This window comes from Phasianus colchicus, chromosome 2, assembly GCF_987193195.1.
Source record: "Phasianus colchicus chromosome 2, bPhaCol1.hap1.1, whole genome shotgun sequence".
In the NCBI taxonomy this organism is placed as follows: domain Eukaryota; kingdom Metazoa; phylum Chordata; class Aves; order Galliformes; family Phasianidae; genus Phasianus; species Phasianus colchicus.
The window spans coordinates 29,214,273-29,239,943 of record NC_143437.1 but is presented as its reverse complement, the minus strand read 5'-3'; the positions used below and the strand labels follow the sequence as shown (position 1 = coordinate 29,239,943).

At 39.3% G+C, this 25,671-nt stretch overlaps 1 protein-coding gene across 1 annotated transcript in view; it reads left to right on the top strand.

Annotated features, from left to right (window-relative positions):
- The window catches only part of GLP1R (glucagon like peptide 1 receptor), a 79,472-nt gene that overhangs the window by 4,265 nt on the left and 49,536 nt on the right, over positions 1-25,671 (top strand). Inside the window, exon 2 of the mRNA XM_031594145.2 lies at positions 24,504-24,600. Coding sequence (XP_031450005.1) covers positions 24,504-24,600 — 97 coding nt within the window. The remainder of the gene's footprint in view (positions 1-24,503; positions 24,601-25,671) is intronic.

The window sequence follows — 25,671 nt, the reverse complement described above, 5'->3', positions numbered from 1 at the left end:
TATTAGCCAAGGCTGCTCAGATTTCCTTGTCGCACGGTGTCAGTTCTGTTGGTTTGTATCTTAACAAAAGAAACTTTACACAATAGCAGACACGTCTTTGCTATAGAAAAAGTTGTCAGTAGATAAGAGACCTTCTATTTAAGCTCTACAATGTTATTTTCCTGTGGTGCTGAATTAAAGCTTTGGGCAGGAGCTCCTTTAATTAAAGCAAATCTTCCAAACTGAACTACCACAGAAAATAACAAATGTAATGTTTGCGTACAATGCTTCCTATCCAAAGAGAGCCAGGGTAAACAGTGTCTAAGCATCTCCAGTCTGCCAAATGGAAGGTAGCCCACAAAGATATCTATACTGCATAGAAAATACTTGCAAAACTTGAAATTATGAGTTTTTCACATAGATTTGTTGCTGGTGGCTGAATATTTTCTTTGCTATTTGGTTTGATGTTAGAAACTGTTACTTACGAACTTCAATCATGCTGGCCTATGGTCACCCGCATAGAAGAATAGTTCCTTCAACTAGTCACTGTACTAGATCTATTTCTGTTTCTATCTTATATATCTTATTGCTGTTTCACTGTAATTGACTTGTTAATGGATTGCCATCTGAGAGTGCTGTCTGGTATCGACTACTATTTTTCTCAGAATTGATTACTTTTCATTGCTAACTCAATCTCTTGCCATCTTTTTTCCTTAACTGTTTTAAGATAGCTTTCCCAATTCCCTTAATTTTGTCTCTTGTTCTTTGAGTCATGAGTGTCTATGTTCTCCTTTCAGTTCTTGCTTTGTCTCACTTATGCATTTGCCCTCCCAACCTCTCAGTTGAATCTGTCTTTAAGGTCTTAAAGACTGCTTTCAAAACATGCATTTTTGCACTACTTGGTGTGTAGTTCTTGCTGCTGTTTGCTGCTGTCCTTTTCCTTGCTCTGTTGCTGCTCCTATGCTCCTTTCTGCGCAAGGAGAGAAGTTCATGAAAGTTACCCTACTGATTGGAGATTTGTTGGAGAATTGTGTTTTGTGGCAGAGAATTTGCTCTATCAAATAGTGTTACTGGGCTCTCTGTATTGGTTAGTTTCCATCAAAATAAATAGGATGCATTACTTTTGGAGTAACTTATTCTGCCCAAGACAATTCCACTCATTGCTGCCCAGGCAAGCCAAAAGGTTGGACACCCACAGCTTAAGGCATGTTTTCTGCTTACCCGCTCAGATCTCTTCCATTCTTCAGACTGATTCTTTTTTCCTTCTGCCTGCTGTGTCAAACTGTGCTGCCTTATTTTTATTCTTTCCATGTAGTACTGTTTCTACTGATTTGTTAGACTCAATGTCTTCAGGATAAATGGAACAGATATGTGCGTGGACATATCTGCATGGGACAGTCTTTGTTTGCACGTGTACAATCTCTGAAATCCTGCTCTGGTTAAGATGTGTAGATGTGACATTTTGATCTCCTTTCTGACATACATAGTTCTAGTGCTGCTCAGCGTAACAGAAAATGAAGCCATGCTGAAAAGCCTAGCTTCAGGGAAATCAAAACACTTGTGATGATCCTAAGTAGTCACTGAGACTTTTTGTATGGAGTACATCTCTGATGTTTGGGAGAAGCTCATGGGAACAGTACTCATTGTCCTCAGCAGACCATGTTTTCATGGTAGCGCAAGCGGTTTAGACTCTGACTTGTTTTTGCTTGTGGACAAGCCAAATACAGACAGAAAGAAGCTAAATTACTAGAGAAGCTGCTTTCTGAGTGCTCTGCTTGTGATTGGGTGGCATTTGAGCATGTATTGAGGCAAGCTGCAGATTTTCAGCAGACACCATAATAAGTTTATCACTCTGTCTACTGAGCTGCAATAATCAAGGGAGACGTACAGAGCTCCTTCCAAAAGTGTATGGGAGCTGTACCTCCTAAAAGCACACTTGAGACATGTAGCATCAGTCTTTACCTTTGAATTCTGCTAGCATCAAACTTGTACACATTTCTTTCCCATAGGAAACAACTTTTTCCTAATATTTCTCTCCCCTTTTTGCTCTGTAGGTATCAGCACTGCTCATGGCACTGACTGCAGTCTCCTAAATGCAGTGTTCTTCCTTATGTACTCTTCCATTATTAAGGCTGAAAAAATGTTTCTCCTGATCAAAGCAAATGCTGGTTGTTTCATGGCAGCTCAACTCTCCACAACCAGGTTGCAAGGAACTAACTCATTCTGGATGTGTTAAAAGCTAACTTCCTCAGAACTAAGGGAAGACAATAGATAAATGCATGTCTGCGGTGGTATCTGAAAACAGGTCTAACTGGAGCATGTGACTACACAGTCAGACTGGGGGAGCTACAGTGAGGGGTGGTGAGTAGAGGTCTTCCCATAGCTGCTGCAAGCATGGCTCAGTCCTCTAAGACTCTCCTGGAGCAAGTAAGTTGGAGGATTATCTTGTTACCTTGATGGGTGTTGAGCCCAGCCTCCCACCTCTTCAAAAATACTATGCTAAAACAAAACTCAACTTCCATAGCATTGTAGAACGTTTGTTTTCTTTTAAATCTGCTGTAACTGTGTGGTATGTTGGGTGTCTGGATATGATATGTCCCTGCACTTACAGAGGTCTCATCACTGAATCTTTTCCTTGTCAAGATGACATACTTTTTAACACAGAGAAGAAAGGACTAAGAGTTTGTGCTCAACCAAATGTGGATGTCCTCTTCTTAACCTAGTTGCTGCCTCTGAAGCCAGGTGTGCACAAAGCATACCTGAAGATGGTTGTTGCATGAGTTGTGTGTTAGCATGTGCCTTGGTGGGTGTTGCTAAAGACTGTGTTCCATACTACAGTTGATCTCTAAAACCAGATCTGTGGGAAGGGGTTGGAGGCATTAATCTGGCGTTCCTTTTGCCTTTTGTCTTGACATCCTTCTGCAGTAATCAGCTTTTTCTTTGATATTGTTGTGGTTGTTGCTGAATGACAAATACATGGTGTGCTGTGTCCAGGATCTGTGCTTTCAACATGCCAGCAGACTGTTCACTCCTGGAAATGAGACTTGAATTCAGAGTTGTAGCAGGTAAAGGAATTACAGAAGCTCTTCTGCCTTTGAGGGGCATTCCTGGACCTGATGCCAGCTTTTGCAGGTGCTTGGTAGAAATCCTGGAGCATGGGGCTAAAGTAACTATAAAGCTGAGGTGTGAATAAGTAATAATAGCTATTGCTTTTTGAAACTCCTGGGAGAGAGACTGATATGTCTGACATTTGAGGGCTTCGATCCTAAAGTTAGCTCCCTGATGTACAGAGACTCCTGGCAACGCAGTAGCCTCTCTACAGATTTTCTTTTAGGGGCAAACTGGTAACTTTGCTCCTCTGACCTCTCTAGTGAGAGAGAGGAGCCTCAGAAACTGCTGGAGAGTTGCTTTAAGAGATCTGACCTACAAAACTGTTGGGTGTACTGAAGCACTGACAAGTTCTCTAAAATGTCAGGACTTATTTCATGAAAAGCAGAAAGCCTTCAAAGAAACTTGGTATATGTGTTATGGAATACCCTGTTGAAGTTCCTGAAATAAATTAATTGTACTTCTGATTCTGTTTGTGGTGTTTGGAGTCTGTTACGGTGAGCCATGTGGGAGCGGAGGTGGAGTGGCTGGGTGAGGTACCTGCCTGGTTTGGGAAGTCCAGAAGCCTGTTGCCTTTCTAGCTGGCTGTGCCTCATCTACAGGGTGATCATTATGTTGGGGGTGATTTACATCCTCAAAGTCCATGTTCTGCCCTCTCTTGGGTGGAGGGAGGATCTGGGTTTCAACTCTTGATTTATTTTTCCTTTCTGCTTCGGTGGATGAAGTGAGGAGGAAGTGCAAGTCTTTAATGGATCAGCTGACCTTGTATGCTCCAGTATAACTGGGGGTTGCTGCTGCTGTTGTGGAAAAAGTCAGACCCTTAAAAACTGACAAGTTCCAAATACTTCATCTGTAGAAACACTGTGGATATTGGTACAGCTGTACAGAGGTAACAAATAGCAGGCACCTCTCTATGTAACTTAATCACTGACACTCAGGTCAATCTTCATCATCTTTCTTTAGCCCTATTTCTCCCAAATAAAAACATTCTGCTGTACAGTGCTAGTTATTCACAATGGATGAGGCTTTTTCCCTTGAGATGGGAAAACTGAAGGTGGAACATTTGAACTGAATTATTTGTTATAGCTGCTGGTCTCGACTTCTGTCAGACGGCTATGGTATTCTAATTTATTGCCCTCTTTGTTTACAATTTCTTAATTAAGGATTCATTGGGTACTGTTTGAAATGTACTGTTCTAAGGATAACAAGATCCAAGTCCTTTTAAACTCAGTGACACAGCAAACGGTGCTCTCTGGAAAAGAGAAGATTGACGTGAAGTTACTGTGCTGTTTACAAGACACGATAAGTTGCACATCAAATAACGAGGTTGTATTTGTAGTGGACTTCTTTCAAAATGCTTCCTACACATAACCTCTGTAGAGGAAATATTTAACATCACAGAAATGGTACAGAAGGCATTCAGTCATAAAGGTGGTCAGAAACCTCTTGTTCCAACAGTACTATAGAAAACTTCCAACACATTTAGTATTGAGATGGATGTACTTTAAGTTTACATCTCAGGGCCTCTGTGTTATTTATTACTTGAATCTAGCTAACAGTTGACACAGGAATGTTTTTAATTGTATCCAGCTGGTTCCCAATGGACTTCCAGGGCCAGTTAACATTAGTTAATGGATGAACTTCCATAAGATTGGAACTATCTGAAGAATAACTCAGTATGCTCTGAGTTTGTTCATTGCTCTCTGGGGATTAAGACACCTGCTGGTAATGAATAATGCTGTTAAAGCTCTCCACGATAAAACTGATTCTTTTACTAATGAAATGGAAGGATGAAAGAATGTTAGCTTTATAATCTGAACTCTTAATGTCTGCAGTAGTAGACATGGTTGTAAATCATAAGAAACTAAACTGTAGTTTCAAACTGAATTCTTATTTGCTTTGGTGTTACATCGTGTGTCAGGGCTGGAATGTACCAAAGGTTTATTTATTTTCCTGTATGATAAGATAGCATCCATGTGGATGGGTCATTGAGCAGCCAAAGAGATACAGATATATATATATTGCATTTTTTTTTCCATCTTCCCCCTTTCTTGCTGCTTATAGTAATCAAGTGATGGGAAATAACAATGCACAAAAGCTTTCATCTTTCTCCTCACTCCTATGTTCTTCCCCACTCCATCACCCTACATACTTAACTCTGAAGCTGTGTTTAGATAATGCATTTCATCATTCACTGCTTTTTGTTGAGATTCAAATTTTTATGTATCTCCTGACAAATTATTTATAATCACTTGGGCGTTTCATGTGATCGCAGTAGAGAGGAAACAATGGGCAAACAATTACTCAGATTAATCTCTTCCTCTCCATATTAATTCTTGAGGAAGTTGTTACAGTTGTAGATTGTTAGTTTTCTGTAAAAGAAACATTAAGTTGGTGCAGCTTTAGCTACTTTGCTTTTTCTTTTGTGCACCACATGTGTCCAAATAGGAACAAAGGTCTCACGTTTGAACCTTTATCGTGCTTTTCTTAGATATTCTTTCTTTAGCAAGAGAAGCGTGTATTGTGGACAAACACTATCCTGATCTGTTCAGCATAAAGTTTGTTTTCAACAGTAGTAATGATGCTTTTGTGTGAGAACGAGTGGGAAGAACCTCTCTTCAGTTACAAAGGGCAGTTGAGGTCCTATTTGGGAACAAGGCCCTGACTTCTGAACATGGGAAAGAAATGAGGAGATGATGGGGTTACATTGTCCACAGTGTTGCTGTAGTATTCATGATTGGTCTAACTAATCAAAGGAGGTATGCTAGCTGTGACAGTTATCTCTGGTGGCAAGAGATCTACCCAATCTGGTATTTGTGACCCACTAAGCACCTTGTGTTCTTCATTTTAGCTCAGTGTGCTCTTGCAAATAAAAGCTTTCTGCTAGGAATATAGGATGGCATAGCTGGATGAGAGCAGAAACAGGTAGCTGAAGATTTGTTGTATAGGGACTATAGAGATGCATCCAAAGAAAATCCAGTTTAGGGCTTGTGTGTGTCTGCTTTTTTGTTGTGTTTTTTTTTTGTTGTTGTTTATTTTCCAGCTATCTTGAACTAGAATGTCTGAAGTTTCAAAGTTTCAAACCATATGTATATGTGCATATTGCTATAATCCATTCAATAAAACGGTTCCTTTCCAAATACCTGTTTTGGAGAAGGAGTGTTGGTAAGTAGCTTTCTTCTGTGTACACTTAAATTAACAAGTCTGGGTGCTTGGATACTAATGTGGTAGGTGCCTTGGAAATATCTGTAATGGCTGTAGGAATCAGTTGGGTACTGAGTTCCCTCTTGTAGAATAAGGATTGAAGGGCTGTGCTTTTCTGAAAATGTTTCTTTGTTCCTATGTAATTGATTTGGGGGATGGGAGAGGAGAGGAAGATTTACATTTGTATAATGAACAAATTGATAAATGAGAATATTTGTACTATTAAATAGTATGCTTTTTACAACAGGGAGCTCCATAATGAACTGCCTTGTCATTGCCACACATACTACTTAGTGAGCTTAAATGCTGACATATTTAGAGAACAAAACTAATGTAAACATCTTTTATAGTTCATGGGATTAGCTTTCTACTTGTTCACGCCTCCAATAATTATTTTCCTTCACATCTGTCCCTTGCAAGATTGCTTTTTAAGGTTCCGAAACTTGTTTTTTACAGCGTACCTTTGATCTTTGCAGTGTCCTATACCCTGTTTCTGAAAATACTTATTGCTTACCTTCAACAGATGAACTTACAGTCCTATGTGACCATGATTTTTGCCTAACTGCTTACCATGGTGCTTAAAATAGACTTTAAAGAAAAGTCATACTTTCAAGCATTTCATGAATAAAAGTGTGCTTCAGAGGAGAGAGAATCTCTGTGTACAGTTAACCAAGAAAAAATAGATTTCAAGTTTCTGCACTGAGAACTTGCATAAAAATCCTGAATTCCAAAAGCTTTCTCTTGTCCACACATTACATCTAAGACAGCAATCTTTATGCTGATGCTACTTCACATCCTCTGCTTTTTGTTGTTGTTTTGGTTTTAATTTATAGCTGTTCTAACTCTTTACTCTTCCCCTATTTTTGTCATGCTGGAAATATTTCTGAGGTTTGATCTTGCTCCAAATAAACAGATTAACTACATTGTTCAAAGTGTCTGTATCCTGTTCGATGGACAGCTGGGATCAGCAAAGGAGAAAAGTGTTTATTGAAAGGCAGCATGCACAGCACATTGTCACAGGGAAATTAGGAGATCATTTCATAGCAAGTCTGCAGCAAACTTGTAATGCTGTTGAGTATGGACTGACAGGCAGCTGACATGGAAATACTTGGCTTCAGCACCATTGCGGGCTGTTTTGTGCTTGTTTTGCAACACTTGTCTTTCACTTAGTTTTATGATGCAAACTGGGAAAGAATCTATTTGAACAGTTAAAAATGGAAAGTGCCAGCCCACTTCACCCTCAACTAAATCTTTCTCTTTAGGCATCTTTTCCCTCAGCTGTCATTTCCTTCATCCTGGCGCTGCCTTAAATATTTTCACCATTTCTAGTCCAAGTAATCTGACAAGGGAAATGTTCTGTGGGTTCTCTCCGTGAAAGTTTTGTAGAAATAAAGCAGACAAGCTGGCCTGTCTGCTATGTATTTGTCCCGCTGCCCAGGCTGCTCCTCTCTAACAGGTTCCTCCAGAGAGCGTGTCCCGGATCTGGCCAGAGTTGTTTTGCTGTCCTCTATACAGTGAGTTACTGCTTTCTTTGATTGTGTTGTTTCTCTACTTAATCTCCGTAGAATGAACCCTTCTTAACAACTCCTGCTTTTATTGTGGCTTTTTAGGGTTTCCTTTTTGTGGAGCTTGAAGTGTTTGTTTTACACGATAGTTAATTTAGTAGGTTCCTGTACTCAAACAGGGACTTGCTCAGGTTAGGTGATTATTGTCTGCGTTTCTTCTGCTTTTGTAAAGCCAATAAGAAGGTCTTTTTCAATTCTATAAAGCTAAAGGGCTCTTCATCTTGAAAAAAGGTGTGAAGTATGAAACTTCAATGAATTCATGAATAATTTGAAATTGTGTTCTAAGAATGTAAGAATAAACCTTTATGCATGCAAATCTTCCTGAATAAATCCTGGTTGCCATAAAAATAGAGGAGGATGTACCTAACAATAACCTGAAAGTGCAGGTAGTTGGAGCAGATTTTCCTGTACCTGCTGATTCTATGCTGATTTTTAGCAATGGACTTTCTGCTCATGTAGAATCAAGTTTACCTCATATGAGTCAAATCGTAATTGCTAAAGGATCTGTATGTTTCATGTCAGTCTTAGAGATATCTCTGTCCTACTGGTGAGGCCTTCACACAGAATAAATTAGCAATTCTACTACTTACTGAAAAATAACATTGTGTGTTTTGCTCTAAAGAGGTATGGATGGCTGCTTTCAGTCTGTTGAGAGCTGTATGTGATGTGGAGGGAGAAACTGCGGCAGTGAGTTTCTTCTAAAAGGAGTGCTGCTAATAGAATTGCAAGAGTACCTCAGCCATCTTCAGAGATATTGATCTTAAGGCTGAGAATGGTTTCATTTCCATAAGATACCATGTAAAAATGATTTTGGTATTAGGGGTGTGTGTGTGTATGTTTGAACAGAGGATGACAAATCTGGGTAGAACCCAATAATTAAAGCTGGAGAGGGAATGGAGACTATTAACACTTTAAATCTGTGTATCGAAGTCTTGCACTGAGAGTCTTGTTTTCTGAGACTCCACGTATCCTCAAGACAGAGTGCAAAACACAGCAAGGAAGAAAAATAATTCACGGGACTTCTAGTGCTGTCCTCTCTGGGTGCTCTGGAAAGGTGTAACAGCAATCTGTGTACACACATGCATGCAAATGGCTGGTGTGGTGTTTGAGTAGAATTATAAAATATGGTGGCTAATCTATTTATTTTAAACTTATACAGGTAAGCTTCCTGACCACAAAATGTCTATTACTAAGGCAAGAAGATACCAGAGATGGAAGAGGGATTGCTATCTGTTCTATGTACAAAGTGTGCTACTTTGTACTGCAGCACTTCCATTGGCAGGTTTTTACACATTTACCCATTCTATCCAGTCTTCTAACTGGAAAAAATACAATGAAATGTAGCTACCATCTGAAGCACGATGCTTGAAAGAGTAAAGCTAAAAGATTATGTGAGAAAATTATTGTATAAAAGCATGAATACTGCTGAGTTTGAGGTGTTCAAGACCATAGAATCATAGGAAGGAACCTTTAAGATCATGTAGTTTCAACTCCCCTGCTGCAGGCAGGGACACCTCCCTCTAGACCAGGCTGCTCACAGCCCCGTCCAGCCTGGCTTTGAGAACACCTCCAGGGAGGGGGCATCAACAACCTCACTGAGCAACCTCACCAGTGCCTCACCACCCTTACAATAAAGAATTTCTTCCTAACATCAAGTCTAAAGATACTGATAATGTCCCCAGTACTGCTAGCTGTGTAGTTGACTTCCGTAGAAACTTTAAACTATTCTTGTAAGAAATAGAAGTGTCATCTAAAATATCTGTCAGTGACTGATAACAAAGAGGTAAAGAAGCTGACAGCAGCCAGTACAAATCAACAGTTTAAAAAATGCTAATGGAGATTGAAGTGCCTGGGAAGTCTGTGGGTAGCGGAACTAAGAACTTAGCTGGTTTCTAACAAAGGAGTCAGTTGTCTTAGTAGTGGTGGAAAGGAGAAATCCAGCTTCCCTTCCTCATTATGCTAGGGCAGTGTTGGCATGGTACTGTATAGTGGCAATATCATTAAAAACTTTTTTTTTTCCTTGTTTTCACTAATCTGATACTCATCCAGTACTGTTGTGAAAAGGCTGATAAAATGATCTAACATAACTAATGCTAATCAACTGTATTTTTTAAGAAAAATTGAATTGGCCAACTTTCCTAACATTAACCCTTTTCTGTTATACAAAACTGTTATGATATACTTTGTTTTGTAAGGTAATTCCTCTAAGGAAGCTTATTTGCATGATTAAGTCAACTCTGACCATAAAAAGGCACCAAATTCAATATTGAGTATAATTAACCATGGTAGCAAATTGCCTCAGGGTGAAGTGAACTCTCTATCACTTCAAGTCTTTGAACTAAGGTTAGATGTGGGTCTGAACAGTACCTGCTTGTTAAGCATTCACATTAAGGCTCTGAAAGGTATTACATGGGAAGCTGTTAAAATGTTCATCATGGTTCCTTCAGGTCTTGAGGTCTCTGTGGTTGCCAATTACCACTTCTAGTGAGAAAAGGTAAAAAATCTTGAGTGGTCTAGCAATAGATATTGATAGAGAGACCTGAAGTACTCAAGTCTTTGCTTTTTTATTGATAATAAATACTTGACATCTAGCTTAATAGCTTTTATACAGGGAACAGGCTTTGTTTTAGACTCTTCTTAGTTCTGAGACAGTGAATAAGGTTATTCTTACGCATCCCCATGAGCTACGCTGCTGGTGCTGGCCTCTGCTTCATGGCAACCTGTATAGTCTTGAACATTCTGCCTGTTTAATTTTTCCCTGGAGAGTCTGCCTTTTTAGCTCAGTGCAATGGCATGAACACTTATGCTGGCACAAGGAGAAGAGAGGAGTGAAGGAGGGAAGAAATCATGGCTGCACCTTTCAACAGCCGTGTTGCTTTACGCTGCTTTAAATGATAATGGAATTATGCTGTAAGAAGATTCTGTGCTCCAGAAGTATGTCTTAAGGATGCACTGAGATGTGAAACAAGAATCCTTTGCAGAGTTAGTTCAGAGAACAAACTGTCTCGGAAAAGACAAAGTCACATAAAGCTGCTGCCATTTAAGTTCCCTAGTGTTTTCTCTAGCCTCTTCTCAGGGAATCTTTTCTGTTTCTATGAGTGCTGCTTGATTTAAGATTAATGTCAGACAGGAAATATGTGGCTGTGAAACTACTAACATGGAACTAATTGAATGATTTTAATTCCCTTAAGCGACCTATCTGTTTTCAGCTGTGCATGGGTATTACTGCACGGTCGCTGCTTCCCTTGGTGCTCTGAAAACTGGAGATGGAGGGGGGGGGAAGCTTTCTGTGCAAGTTGAACTTCATTCTGGCAAAGCTTTGGGACTTGACCCAAGAGACAGCTCTTTCTTCTATGTTTACATTTTTTCAGGCTGGACAGTTTTCTTGAAGCTCTCTGCACATTTTTCTTCACGTGGCTTGTGAAGTTTTCACCCTGCTCTTGGGCTTAATCGCATCTCTTGCTTTCTGCAAAGCAGCGCTTCCTGCCTGAGCAGCAGTCTTTGTCTGACCTTTTGCTTCCTTTCAAAGGTCTCCTCAGAGAAGGCGGGGAGAAGTGTCTGTCCATTCAGTTCTAACAACAACACAATTATGGTTTGCTTCTGTGGCTTAAGTCACAAACATCTTTAGCTCCATACGTACCTACCAGGGCATGGCTAGGAAAGAAGAACAAGGGGGGAGGCAGGCTCATTTCTGAAGATACAGCTATGTCTCTTAAGCAGACCTGCACAGCTGAAGGCTGTGATACCTGCCAGGAGTAAAATAAAGTTAATAATAAAGTACAGTCCTGCACTGGGACTCATAGGGAGTCTATGTGAGAAGAATCTGACAGTTTTCCTCATATCAGGGAAACAATGTTGTGAAACTCAATCTGATGAGAGTCTGAAAGATGAGAACCTGCCAGAAATCATCTATGGTTGGGGGTAGGGGTAACTTGTACTGAACTGAAGATTGCATCTTGCGTCTGCCTTCCTCTGTGTTACTTTCTGGGAGTTAGGAGCATGATAGCATATGTGACTTTTGCAGGCATGTAATGCACAGGGCTTCTGCTGTTGATTCTGGTGGTATGCTCAGCACCAGGTTCTCTTCGGCAGATTGGGAATGGATTATTAGAAACTGAACATTATGTATACAAGTTTAACTGGATTGCAGGCTACAAATTCATTTTGTTATCAACATTTTCATAGAGGGATTTTAGAAAACTGCTATTTGAGAGAGTTGCGGTGAAGAATGTTTGATAAACTGGCCCAACATTGACTCTTGACAGAAATGCTGAAGTATTTGTTTACATTGAAACTTGAACTTGCAAAACCCTCTGAGCTCAAGGAAGGGGATTTCTGAAGAAATACCTCAGGATTAAGCACGAGAAGGATTTTAAATTTAACTTTTTGAATTCTGTATCATCTACACATGCTGCTGTACTATTAGTAACTTCAGAGCTGGTATTATTGTCTCCATCGGGTCCAGGACCAGAACTCTTGGAGTCTTTGTGTTTTGCTCAGCTATTTGCTTACTATAACACTTGGCTACTCCCTTAATGCTTTTATTGCACTGTGCCTCCAAAATAAATGCACCACAGTTCTCTTTTTGAAAGTAGTTTTGTGGTAGACTGATTCAAATCTGAGGAAAAGTCCTATAGTAATAGAGTGGTTCATAACTTGCTTTGCAGCCCTAACATAGGAAAAAAGCTGATTTAGCTTGACTTGCATGTATTCCTGTACCTCCCTGTCAAAGTGGGACTGTAGGAAATACAAACAAAAAAAACCTGAAAGTAAACCCATTCTGAATGAATCTGACAGATACTTTTACCTCAGTGGAGGAGTAGCTTTGATCCTTCTGAATCATTTGAGTTAAAGGTGGTAACTTGTTACAGCAGAGTACTGACTAGCTTGCTCAGCACTGTTTGAAATTAAGAGAATTCCAAAGTCTTAAACTTATGTAGTCCCATGCAAAGCTTTAAAAGCATCAACCTTGTATTAAAGAAACAGAGAAACAGGAGAAGTGGTTAAAAACTAATGGGTTAATGAAAGCTGCTTAAAATAGACTTCATTCCTTTGTTCTTTAGCTAGATGGAGACCGATGGTAATCCTAAATATTGTTGAAGAAAGATGGTAGCAACTGTTCACAGAGAACATGGAGGGGGGGGAAAAAGCACAGGATTTGAGCTGTTTTATTTTTGCCTTCAAAGAAGCTGAATTGTCCTCTGCAAATAAAAGAGAAGGTAAGATGGCACAGAATTAAAATCAAAATAGCTCTTACCTTCAACTGTAGGAAGGCAATGCTACCATTCTACTAAGATCTTGCAAATTATACTGTTGTCACATTAAGGTGATCCTTTAAATTCTCTCTTGTGAGAGAATTTTAAGAATTAAATTAATGTGAGGGCTTTTGAGAGTGCAGCAAAAAAAATTCCCTGTGTAGGGATGCTGAACTTCACTGTCTTCTGGTTAAAAAGGAAATAGAGGGAAGAGGCTGTGAGAGGTGGACTGAAAGCAGGACTGCAGCTTTCATGCTGGGTTGTCTCTGGAAATGGTAACATCACCTGGCTCCCCCTAACTGGGAACATGGCTGTGAGGATGGTGCTGCAGTCCTGTTGTTCTTCTAGTTTGTATCATCCCTTGATTCTGGTGCCTAAGAACTGTAGTCCATTACCATCTAACATGAAGATCATCTGACTAACTTCAAACATGCTGCTTTTGTTCTTGCTTGTGGACCTGTGTTACTTCTGTGTGGTCAGAGTGCAGTTCCTGGGCAGCATCTGTCTTATGACTTTTTTTCTCTGCTTCACTGTTTCTCCAGATTTGATTAATGCTCTAGTCATTTTGCAGTGTTGCTTCTGTCTTATTTTTGACAAATCAAGACTGAGGAATGTAACACTTGGCAGCAGTGTATGGTGAATGCTGAAAATTGTTAGAAAAAAATAAGTGCTGCCTGTAAAACATTATGCTGTATCTGTCCAAGTAAATGAGAACTCTGTTGTATATGCTCTGGTACCACAGCAATACTGTTGTAGGGGTTCTGTCCCATTTAGATCATAGAATCATAGACCATGTCATTGTGTTAGACAGAAGTATACCTCTGCATTATCTCTTCCATAACATTTGGAAGGAAGACAGATGATATCTGGAGAACAAGCCCCACTGGCAGAAATTCTCTTGTATGATCTGATTTCAGATGTGATGGTACTGTTGATGAAAATGCTAGCAATCTGTAAAGCCACTACAGATAATTGTCTTGGCAAAGGGATGGGTAGGCGGGAAGGAGCAGTATGGCAGATAATTGGCTGATGGACAGTTGAGCCTCTGTGACAATGAACTGCTGAGGGAGTTAACTTGGCATTAGTTAAAACCAAAATAAGCTGCTGTCTGCAATTAGAGCTGAAAGCCATGCAGATTTTATTGCATTCCTCTTTAGCAGTCACTAAACAACAGTACAGAACCCATAATATTAAATATGGAGCTTATATCTTGTTTTTAATAGCTTTGTGCTGAGATAATTTTTGTATCAAATCCTTTATTTCTTAGAGAACTAAGTTTTGTGTTTTTTTTTTTTTTTTTAATGTTACTTAAGAAAATGCATTCAGTATTCAGAGGTCTGCTTTGTTTTTTTTTGATGTTTTGTTTTTGTTTTTTTTTTCCTCCCTTGCTATTGAGAACTTATCTCAGGAGTCCTAGTGATCGACCAACAAGCTGGTGACCAAGCTTACATTGCTGTATATTGCTGATTCTGGGGAGAAATTGCAACTTCTCTACACCTTGCCTTCTGATCTCACATGACAGTTCTGAAAATGAGAGTACCTGGTAAACAGTCATTTGAAAAACTGGAGTAAGCTTAACTGCTATGGGATTCATCTGTCCCTGGATGCATTCAAGGGCAGGCTGGATGTGGCTCTGGGCAGCCTGATCTAGTGGTTGGTGACTGTCTGTGGTAGAGGGGTTCAAACTAGACGATCTTTGAGGTCCTTTTCAAGGCAGGCCACTCTATGATTCTATGATAATTCAGTGTGGAAGGTGGAAATACTTAGTGTTTCTAGCCCATTGTTAGTATTTGCAGAGAAACCAGACAGTTATAAAATTAGAAAACAGATCTCTTTAAAATGCGCTTGGTTCAGTATGTCATAAAGAACCAGCTTAGCACATTGTGTTTTGAACTGCCGTAAGAGTCTGGCTTTGACAGATGTTCTTTGTTTTGCTTGAGTGGCAAAAAGATACTCAGGATGAGTCAGTTACCAAATGCAGGTGTTTAGTGCTCTGCAGACGTCCTACAATATTAAAGAGCATGTGTGGGAGAAGCAAATGTAATGTGAATTACAGGGAAACATGCACTTCTGCAGCTTCTACAGGAGGTAATGCAAGACAATTGTGTATATTAAGAGGAGATTGGCCAGTGCCCATGATTAAGTATCTGAATTCAACCCTAGATTTCTCCTTAATTTTTCAATTCTTAATGTTCCTTGCTGCACATCTACTCTACTGTGATAGTATGTTACCATAATGTTTTTACTGAAAGACAGAGTTATTCTTCCAATAGTGTGGGCTATACTTCGTCTCTACAGCTGGGGGTTGGTGGGTAGATTGAAGAACTCTTGTTTTCTTCTTTGTAGCTTCCCCTACTCCCACAACACTGTTTGACTTTCATTGTTCCTTCTGTAATGTTCCAAGTGCTGCACACTTGTAACAGACTGTAAATGAAATTTAAACTCTCTACTCTTTTGATACTTCTGTTGTATAACTGCATCAATAAATGTCCTCTTCTGAAGAACACTCCACAAAACATATACTTAGTTTTGCAATGTGTAGTAAACTCTTTGTACACAATTCCTGTGATGATTTAATTCTTGTGTTGACGCACAGTACCTCCAACTAAAATTTTGGGATTGTTTTCTGCTGTCCAAGAGTTTAGTAGTTAGTTCCTTTGCAATTTTTGCATTTCTTCTGTCTCTCTGTATAGTTGCTTAGAAGTTTGGCTCATATAGTAAGTCCTTGGTAGCAACATTTAATGGAACAGATGGAAGAAAATGTAATGAAAATAATGTATTCAGAAAGCAATTATCATCAAACTGAATGTCTATGTTTCAACTGTAAGCATACTGATTTGTGGGTCCTAGAGTGAGTAAAGAGGAAACCTCTACCTAGACTGGGAAAAGATCTTCATGGGATAAAGACCTTTACTGGTATCCCCAGTATGTCTATCATTGAAGGCAGAAACAATATAATGACCTCTTAATTGTAGTTTTGTAGCAAATTTTCAGGCTACCCTACCTGGTCTGCAGGAGTTAAGTTTTGTTCTCCTGGAGATGATCCTTAATTTTTAGGAAGCTGAAATAGTGTGCTTTTTTCACTTGATTTTTAGTACAGTATGCTGTGGAAGTTGATTTAGATATTAAAGCAGTTTGCTTTGACATCTGTGTCTTTGAATGCCAAACGCTTTGCTTTGATCCAGAAAATGATAGGGGCCAGGAGACATTATTCTCACGGAAATGTGCCTTCTTGAAACAAAACTTGTGGAGAGGAAGAGAGGAGTAATTGATTTCAAAGCATGATTGAAGCATTACAGGACAAACCTGAGATGTTGATCATAAAGTGGAAACCCTTGTGGTCAGGGCTGAATCCTTACACCTGCTCAAACTGCTTATGTTTTTGGGAGAATTTATGAAATTAAGTCCTGCTGAACTGAGAGCTGCCTCTGCTTTGCAGTACTGAAAGCAAGAATCTCTCATGTCAACTTTGTTAGTTCTTTGAATTGCCTTACTGAAGCCTCCACACACATGTTTTATGTTTGGAGACCTGCAGTTCCAAGCTGCTTTTGAGAGGTACACATGTTTATCCTTCTTTCTAATATAGCAAAAATTGTCTTTAAGAAAGGGGAAGTGGAGGGAGGATAACAGGGAGAGGACAGCTGATTAGTGCTCTGTGCTGTCTTGTTTATAGTTTCACATGTGATTGAGCACGTTCAGCCCTTCCTTTTGAAGCTGTGCAGATGTGAAAAAGGACAGAAGGGCAGGCGAGGATGAGGGACCATGTGGTGCAGTGGCTAGTTTCAACTAGGAGGAATGAATCCTGAGATTCAGCCTTTGATTTAAAATAAATAAATAATAGATATTCTGGTCCTTGACTGAGGTGATATTTGCTTTCTGGTCTTTGGATTGTCCGAAATGCTGTTTTGAAGTTACTTGGGCAGAGGAAGAAATGGAATGAAATGTGGACAGTCTTTTGTGTGTTTTGGGAAGATGTTGAAAGCCTGGTGTTACTGCTCAGGACTGGCAGTATGCTGGCTGCTCAGCAACTCCAAGGAAAAAGCAAAGCAGGATCCTTCCTGTGCATTGATTGGGTTTGAGTGCTAGATGAGTTAGCTTTTGCTGCTTTGGGTTCAAAAGCTTAATGTCATAAAACCCGTCTTAAACTCTAGAGGGACAGAAAAGAAGGGTCTCCAGTGTTGGACAGCTACTGAACGCTGTGTCTGAAACTTCTGCTTATCCAAGTCTAAGACTTTCCTTCTTGAAGATCTCATTGCAAGTCCTAAGATGTTGCAACTTGAGAAGAAACTCAGCTGGCACATATGGCCAGGTAGCTCCTTGCTGAATTCAGTAGCACCTTTAGTGGGGAGCTCATACGAGGCCTGCTCCAAAAGTGATGATTCCTATTTTGTTTGCCCACACATCAGAGGAGGATCTATGGCAGTAAATGTTGAACGTTTCAAAAAATATTTCATTTCATGTTGTTGCTGTGTGACAGATGGCAGCAGAGGGACAGCCTGACAAAATGGCATCAGACATGGAAGTGTGTATGGAACAAAGGTGCTTTATTGAATTCCTCCATGTGGAGGAAATGGCTACCACTGACACTCATTGATGCTTTCTGAACGTTTATGGGAATCAAACAGTGCATATGAGCACAGTGAGGTGGTAGGTTGTACATTTCTGCAGTGGTGACAGTGACTGGGGGTAACTTCTGCTGATGAAAATGCATAGTTAATGGATGTGACCCTGATGAAAAATAGCATTTTGTTGCTGAGAATTTGCTCTATCAAAAGGTGCTATTGTGCTTTTTGTACCTGTTGTAGTTTCCGTGGAAATAAATACAAGGCATTACTTTTGGAGTGACCTACATACATTATGATAATGAGATCCTTATCTCTGCTAAAGATAGCAGATTATTAACGTATTCCAAAAATGTCCTTTATTTCGTTATCAGTGAAAATAAAAGTGATGCCTTGTTCCTCTGCTCCAGCTGTTCTATACAGCAATTTTAAATCATCTGACAGATTGCTTACGTTATATGATTTGTAAAGAATAAGAAACATGATCTGTTCAATATACAGAGTACTTCTACTATTTCCAGATTATATTTCAGCAGTGGTGGCAGTGATGTGAAAGACAAGTCTTATTCTGGATGGCCATGCAGATTTTTAAGAGCATGGCATGTGGACTAGTGCTCGTTGCTGTTTGAAATGCATAGCAAATGGTGGTGACCATGTTGGCAAATAATATTTTGTAACTGAGGACATGCTCCATCTAATAGTGTTATTGTACTCTTTGTATCTATTGTAGTTTCATTGGAAGAAAAAAGGAGGCATTACTTTTGGAGAGACCTATGTAATTTTCTGCTTTTTGCTGTCAGAGAAGGTGCTGGAAGGATACTTCTTTTTATGGTGCTCTTGAGCTACTGAAGTCATAGGTTCAATTAGTAACCAAGGAACAGAAGTGTTTACAGGAAAATCTCCTAGAAGCTGGTAATAGGTGCTTCTCCAGAAGGAAAGATATTTTGATCCACTGCTTTTTTTTTCTTTTTTTTTCCTGAGAAGTGAAGGATTTGTCCAACTGCTGATGAAGTATCTTGTAAAATATGACTTGAAGCATAATTAATATTATATTATCTGATCAGTCAAGCAGCTCTAAAGAAGGAGCTAAGTACAGTAACTTGACCTCAAAAGGGTCACTTAGACTTCCATAATGTCAGTTGATTATATTGAAGTCACAAGTAGGTGATGTAATTTGGGAAGGGTGACAATGTGGAAATCCAGGGGATGTCAGATGTCCTAAAGTGTGGTCTCGTTATCTTCAGAAAAGCTGTTGTGCAAGTATCTCCAGTGATAGTTCTCTGGAACTGTGTCTAATAGAGAGAGGTAGCACAACCTTTTTTTTTTTTTTAAATGTACCTCCTTTCCCTTTGACATAACCTGTATGTAAAGGGATTGAACTGACAGTGTTGTTGTCTTTTTTGTTGTTGTTTTTCAGCCAGAATATCAGCTGAAGAAGGACTGTTGGGAGTTAGAGCACCAACATCTGCAGGGCTTCTCTGACAGATGTATAGTAACTGCTGAGAAATCAAGTCTTGACTGATGGTTAAGATTGTTTTAATGAACTAGTGGAGGCATCCTGCTATTCATATGCTTTCGTATTCACTCCAAATTAGAAATGGAGATACATGATTGCAAATTGCAGGGAGGAATAACACTGTTCTATGGACAAATAACCTTGCTGTAGAGTTTTGCTGTGGTACAGCCTCTTCTGCTCCCAGAGGTACTGTTGTAGCAAGGCATTTGCTAGGTGGGAAAGTATTTTCAAGAAGCTGTAAATGAGCCTTATGCTTTATGCCACCTTGAAACATTTGAAACATGTAAGTTCTTTCTAATAGGGAAATTCTCATCTCAGAGAATGGAAGGTGGTTATGGGTCACAACATTGCATTGTTGTTGTGCTCTGCCCAATTTGGGGTGTGAAATGAGGACAAAACCTGTGTAAATGTAAATCCATGTTATAAATAAAACAGTGCTTTAATTGGTGCAGATTCATTTGCACAGAACAATTTAATAAGATTCTTATTATAGAGGAAAGAATGTTGAATGAACTTAAAGATAATAGCGTACAATCTTTACCTACCTCAGTCTCTGTTGTACTGATTCTGAACAGCATAACCTTGAAATAATGTGTTACATTGGATTTTTATTGGTCTTTTTTGAGGGGAAAAAAGTTAATATTACCAAGATGAAAGGCTGTAAATTTAATCTGGATTATCCTCTGAGAAGTTTGATGTCACTTTTCCTACCTGAAGCAAGAATACCAAGGCCATATTGAAGTGTGCTTCAGTGTTAGGTTTTCTAGCATTTAGTTTTGAAGATTAAAATTAGTATTTTGGAGGTGCTAGTGATTGTAACATAAAATATGAGCCCTTAGCAGAAAGTAGAAATCTTACAGGAGTTTTTTCACTTTCTTTCGCATGTAAGATCTCTAATATAATGACTGGGGGAAGAGGAAAGATGGTAATCCCGGGAATCACCAGCTGAAGCTCTGAGAAATTTTCTTTCCTCTCTGAAGTCTCATGGTGTATTTTGTCCAGAGTCAGCCCCTTCAACGTTCGTATTCTGTGCTCCAATTTCACTATATTAGAGCAGAGCCTTTGTGCACAGCTCACCTTGTATATCTATGGATGCTGTTTTTTTTCTAAGAGCAGCAATATAATCATGGAATCCTAAAGGTTGGAAGGGACCTCTAGAGATCATTGAGTCACAACCTCTCTGGGCAGCTGTTCCAGTGCTCTGTTACTCTCACAGTAAAGAAGTTATTTCAGTTACCTATATGGAACTTCCTGAGATCCAGTTTTTGTCTGTTGGCCTCTATCGTGTCACTGCATACCCCTGAAAAGAATCCAGCCCCATCCATTTGTTTTCTGCCTATTAGATATTTCTAAAAATTGATGGGATCCCTTCTCAGTCTTCTCTTTTTTTTTCCTCCAGACTGAACAGACGCAAATCACTCAGCCTTTCCTCAAATAGTTTCAGAGATGTTGGAAAGTGATTGAAATGCTTCCTTTTACAGTAGGGTCTATGAAGATAAATGGTGGCTACAGAAAGAGGGTTTCCTGTAAAGATGTTGAGGTTTTATAAAGCATTCTGTCTTCAGACTACTGAATGAGCTAATTTATCACTAGAGATTAATTACACTTAATTAGGTACCTACACTGAAAGGCCCCCAGTCTGTGTGCTTTTGTCTGTCTTAATTATCCTGCCTCCAATTTACGCTACTTAAGCTTCACCATTACTCACCTCCTTAATGTCCTTCACCCATTCTTGCCTTTTCATTCTTCCGTTTTAACTAGTCAGCTATGCTTCCATCCTCTTCTCCACTATCTTTGATATATCTTCATCCAGCAAAACTACTGCTGATGTTCTCACTCCTGTGGCTGAGAATAAATGGAAGGAGGCAAACCTCAACAAAAACAAAATGAACTGCAAAATGAACTGATGCTTTTAGCAATGAAAGGCAGCCCTATAATTAATAATACTCTTGAATTTATTCCAAATTCTGAGTACTGACCCAGGAGCTTTGTCTTCATATAAGCATTCTTAGTGCTTTGATACTGCTGAAGAAATTAAATCACTCCTAAAAAAAAAAAAAAATTGTATCTCTTATTTGAATATCAGCTGTTACTGTTTGTACATACATGGGTCCTATAGAAGCTGCAACAGATAGCATGTAGTAAAATCAAATTTAAGCTACCTTTGGTAACACTGCTGAAGCAGAGTGACCTGTTTAATAGAGAGAATAAAGTATGTAGTCCTGGGTTTTATATTTGATTGTCTTAATACAAGTGACTATAGATAATAGAAACCTACTAAATCAGTCTTCATAAAAAGGCGTTTCTAATTAGCAAATTTTAAGAGTAAAATAATCTCATTGTTAGTTGTCATCTCATATCACGAGAAACCACTATAGATTAGAATATTTCTACTTTTTCATTAAATAGCGGAATAGAGGCTTGCCTTTTTTTCTAATTTTTAATTACAACTGGCGATTCCTGTATTCATGAAGACAATAAATGAAAACTTGATTTAAAAGAGAGTATTTTGTTTCAAAGCATCTCTGCCTCCAACAAGCTATTTTGCTCAGTGCAAACAGTTTTAGGTTTATGGTGATAGTTTATAATGTAGTCTTCCACTTCTAAATGGAACTCTGTATACATAATAATCTGCAAGTCTGGATTTGGATCAACTTGATGCATTCATTTGCATGCAAAATCAACAGTTACTTTTTGGGAAGACGTGGAACAGTGAGTAGTTTCAAAAATTATTCTGAATCGGAACTTCAGAGTTTGTCTGGTGAATGTTCCTTTTAATTTATGCATTGAAGTATTAACATGGTGACAAGAGAGGTAAAACAGTCCTGTATATCTTTAGTAGCTACCCTTGTAAGATAAAGACATCATTTAATGTGTAACCTGAAAGTTTACTTCTGAAGACCATCAGGGAGAAACTTAGGTTTGAAAGATCTTCCCTCTCCCCATACTGGTCATTTATTCTTTATTCAGTCTACAGACATCTGTAGATGACATTCTGGAGCCCCTGGCCGCGTGTTTCTCCACACTCTAATTTAGGCAATAATATTTTCACAGAATCACAGTATTGCAGGGTTGGAAGGGACCTCAATCCTACAGGTTTCTGTGTTACCGTATGCATGCAGGGTTAACATTCAGTACAGTACATTAATTTTTATGCTGGTGACTTGAGCCCAGACAGACTTTGGCAGCATTTATTGGCATAAGTGAAATGTGACCAGGATGATTTAAATCAGGAAGACAGGGGTCAGAGTTGGAAAGATCCACAGGCTTGTACTTGTTTTGACTTCAGTGGGAGTTGGCCAAATTCTTTTAAAATTATGACCATGAGGCCCTAGCTACAGTTAAGAGTTGCTTGTAAATACAGGGAGCTACCTTTCTTTAAACAAAACAGATAACTACTAAATGTTGTATTTCTCATCATATGTTGAAATGCATCCTTGTAATTCGATGTTATGTCTTTATCCAGACAGGAGCACAGTGAATGTGGTGGTATTTCTGATTGCTTATTTCTTCCCTAAAACTATATTTTTAATCATTGGAGCATTCAAGAGCAAAGAAGGGATTTGAGGTCTGTAGTCCAAAAATGCCACTTCTTTTTTACCAGAGTGATTACACAACCATCTTTAAAAGTGCACTATTTGTAATGAATAGCATCCAGGTTGCCTTTCTGGAAATACAACCGGAAATTTAAAATAGCTATGTGGTTTTAAACAAACCTTCCCAAGTCCTGCTATATTTTTTTTCTAACCATCTAAAAAAAGTTTAGAAACTGAAATACAAAGCAAAAATTTGCAGTTGAAGTTGTGAGAGTTAAATTACGAGGGTTGTTAACCCTCTCGCTTCACTTCATAAACTGATCAACAGCTGGGGTTAAATGACTTTTTCTCCTCTATTAGGGTTGCGCTGCAGAGTTCATGCTGTTAGGTTTTTATGACATGGGCTTTATTCTAGGAAAAGAATGCTGAATTAGCTGTGTTATCAATTACCTAGAGCGTGGTAGTCCTTAAGTTTGTAATTCAGTTTATATGAATATGAAGTGAGAATTGTTGCCTCTGTACTTAATTGCAGTGAGTAAGCTGGGCCTCTGTGAGCACGGTGAGGCTTTGGTTAGGGTTGAGTGAACAGCCAGCACTGAGTTCTATAGTTTAATAACATCTGATTGCCTGTGCAGAGTCTGTATGTAGTTCCCACCCTGCCCCTTGGTACTTGGAAAAGGTGATACTGTATCCTGTCATATTGTGCTGAAAAGAAGTCCCTGCTCTTTCTGTGGCCTCAGGAAAAATTTTCCATCCCTGGAAGCGTTCAAGGCCAGGTTGGATGGAGTTTTTGGGCAACCTGGTCTAGTAGAAAATGTCCCTGCACATGGAAGAGGATTGGAACTGGATGGTCTGAAAGGTCCCTTCCAGTTCAAACCCCTCTGTGATTTGAGACAGCAAAGCTAACTTAGCTTGGGTTTCATTGAGAGCACAGCTTAGTTGTTGGTTTTTTTTTCCTTCACAATACCAACAGAAAAAGGTTTCTTCAGTTGCAGTTAACCACATAGTACCATCTTGCAATGTTTATTAGTGTTGCTTTGACTTCATAGGGTCATTAAGGTTTGAAAAGACCTCTAATATCATCTAGTCTAACTATCCACCTACTGTCAATATTGCTCACTAAGCCATGTCTTAAAGTATTACATCTACCCTTTCCTTAAATACCTCCAGGGATGGTGACTCCATCACCTCTCTGGGCAGCCTGTGCCACTGCCTCACTGCTCTTCTGGAGAATAATTATTTCCTAATATTGAACCTGAACCTTCCTTTGCACAACTTGACATCATTCCTTCTTGTCCTTTCACTGGTACCCAAGACACGAGGCCAACTCCCGCCTCACCACTACCTCCTTTCAAGGAGCTGTAGAGAGCAATAAAATCTCCCTGAGCCTCCTCCAGACTAAATAATCTCAGTTCCCTCAGCCACTCCCTGTAAGACTTGTGTTCCAGACCCCTCACAGCTTTTTTGTCCTCTGGACACACTACAGGGCCTCAGCCTCTTTCTTGTAGCGAGGGGCCCAGGACTGAACACAGTACTCAAGGTACAGCCTCACCAGAGCTGCATACAGAAGGATGATCGCCACCCTGGTCCTTTTGTCTGCTCTATTTCTGATATAAGCCAGTATGCCATTGGCATTCTTGGCTGCCTGGGCACATCAGGTGGATCACCTGGTCATGGAAAGAAATGAGGTTGTCAAGACTTCTTCACATCCTCCTATTTAGGCTGCATGGAAAATGTGGCTTGAATTCAGTGTCTGACACTCGTGATTTCTCTTTCAGAGTACAGATGGATCCCTTTCTGGCGTTGTACAGAAGTGGAAGGAGTACCAGCTCCAATGCCTGAAATACTTGTATGAGGCACCTCCTATTGCAGCAGGTAAGCTTGCTTGGTAGGGATACAAAGTATTGTTAAAATGCAAAATAACAGTCACAAGGGAGCAATTACGAACTTCTCCAGCTTATTATCCAGTCCATCTCTTCTTTGTTTCATTTCCTTCAACCTGCTCTATATGGGACTCTTCCCTCTGCTGAGAGGAAAAATTTAAGGAGGAATTCCTTTGTAAAGATTTTCATCTTCAGATCCAGTGTCTTGTGGGGGCTGTAGTTCATCAAAGTAGGTTGCTAATATAGCGCTCCTGAAATTTATTTTAGAGATAAGGGTTGAGAGAGTACAGATATTAGGAAGTCTAGGACCATACTTTTTTGTTTACATTAATCTAATAGTAGAAATTATTTTGAGCATTGTAAAATGCTGAAATAGCATTTAAAATAAAACACGCACAGAAACACGTGCAGAAAAAGTGCCAACTGCAAATGAGAATGTGGTTTATCTTAGCAGTTGAGCTGCTCCAATGTGCTGAGAACAGCTCCAGTGTGCCAGCATTGTGGTGCTTAGAGGACACTGGTGACTTGTCAGTGACGCTCAGAACTGGATACAATATGGGCACTGCTGTGCTTCAGTGCTGTTGTGGCACACCAAAAAAGATGAAATGTGTCTAAAGCTGTATCTGAATAATAATTAAAATCTGAATCAAAACTGTCAGTTTTCCTTCTCTTAACCACGTTATTATGGCGGAGTGAGAACAGTAGGTGATGACAACAATGGCTGCAAAACATTCATTTCTCTCTGTTCCATTATCCTATTGAGTGGTTGAGTGCTGCCCTCTAAGAATGACAGTTTAATAAATCTGAAGTTGAAGTACTCTCATGTTGATTAAGCCGTAATGCAAAGTTATGGTTTGTGTGTATTTTGTTGATGGATCTCTGTATATTAGATTAGACTTCCAACCACATGACTTTGAGCCAAATCTCAGCAGTGATTATCTAAAGTATTCACGGCAAAAATTATTTTAAATTCAACTGAGACATATGAGGGTGTGGAAAAGATAAAAATGGTTTAATATTGATGTGCCTTTCTTCTTCCTTGATTAACTGACTTTTTTTTTCC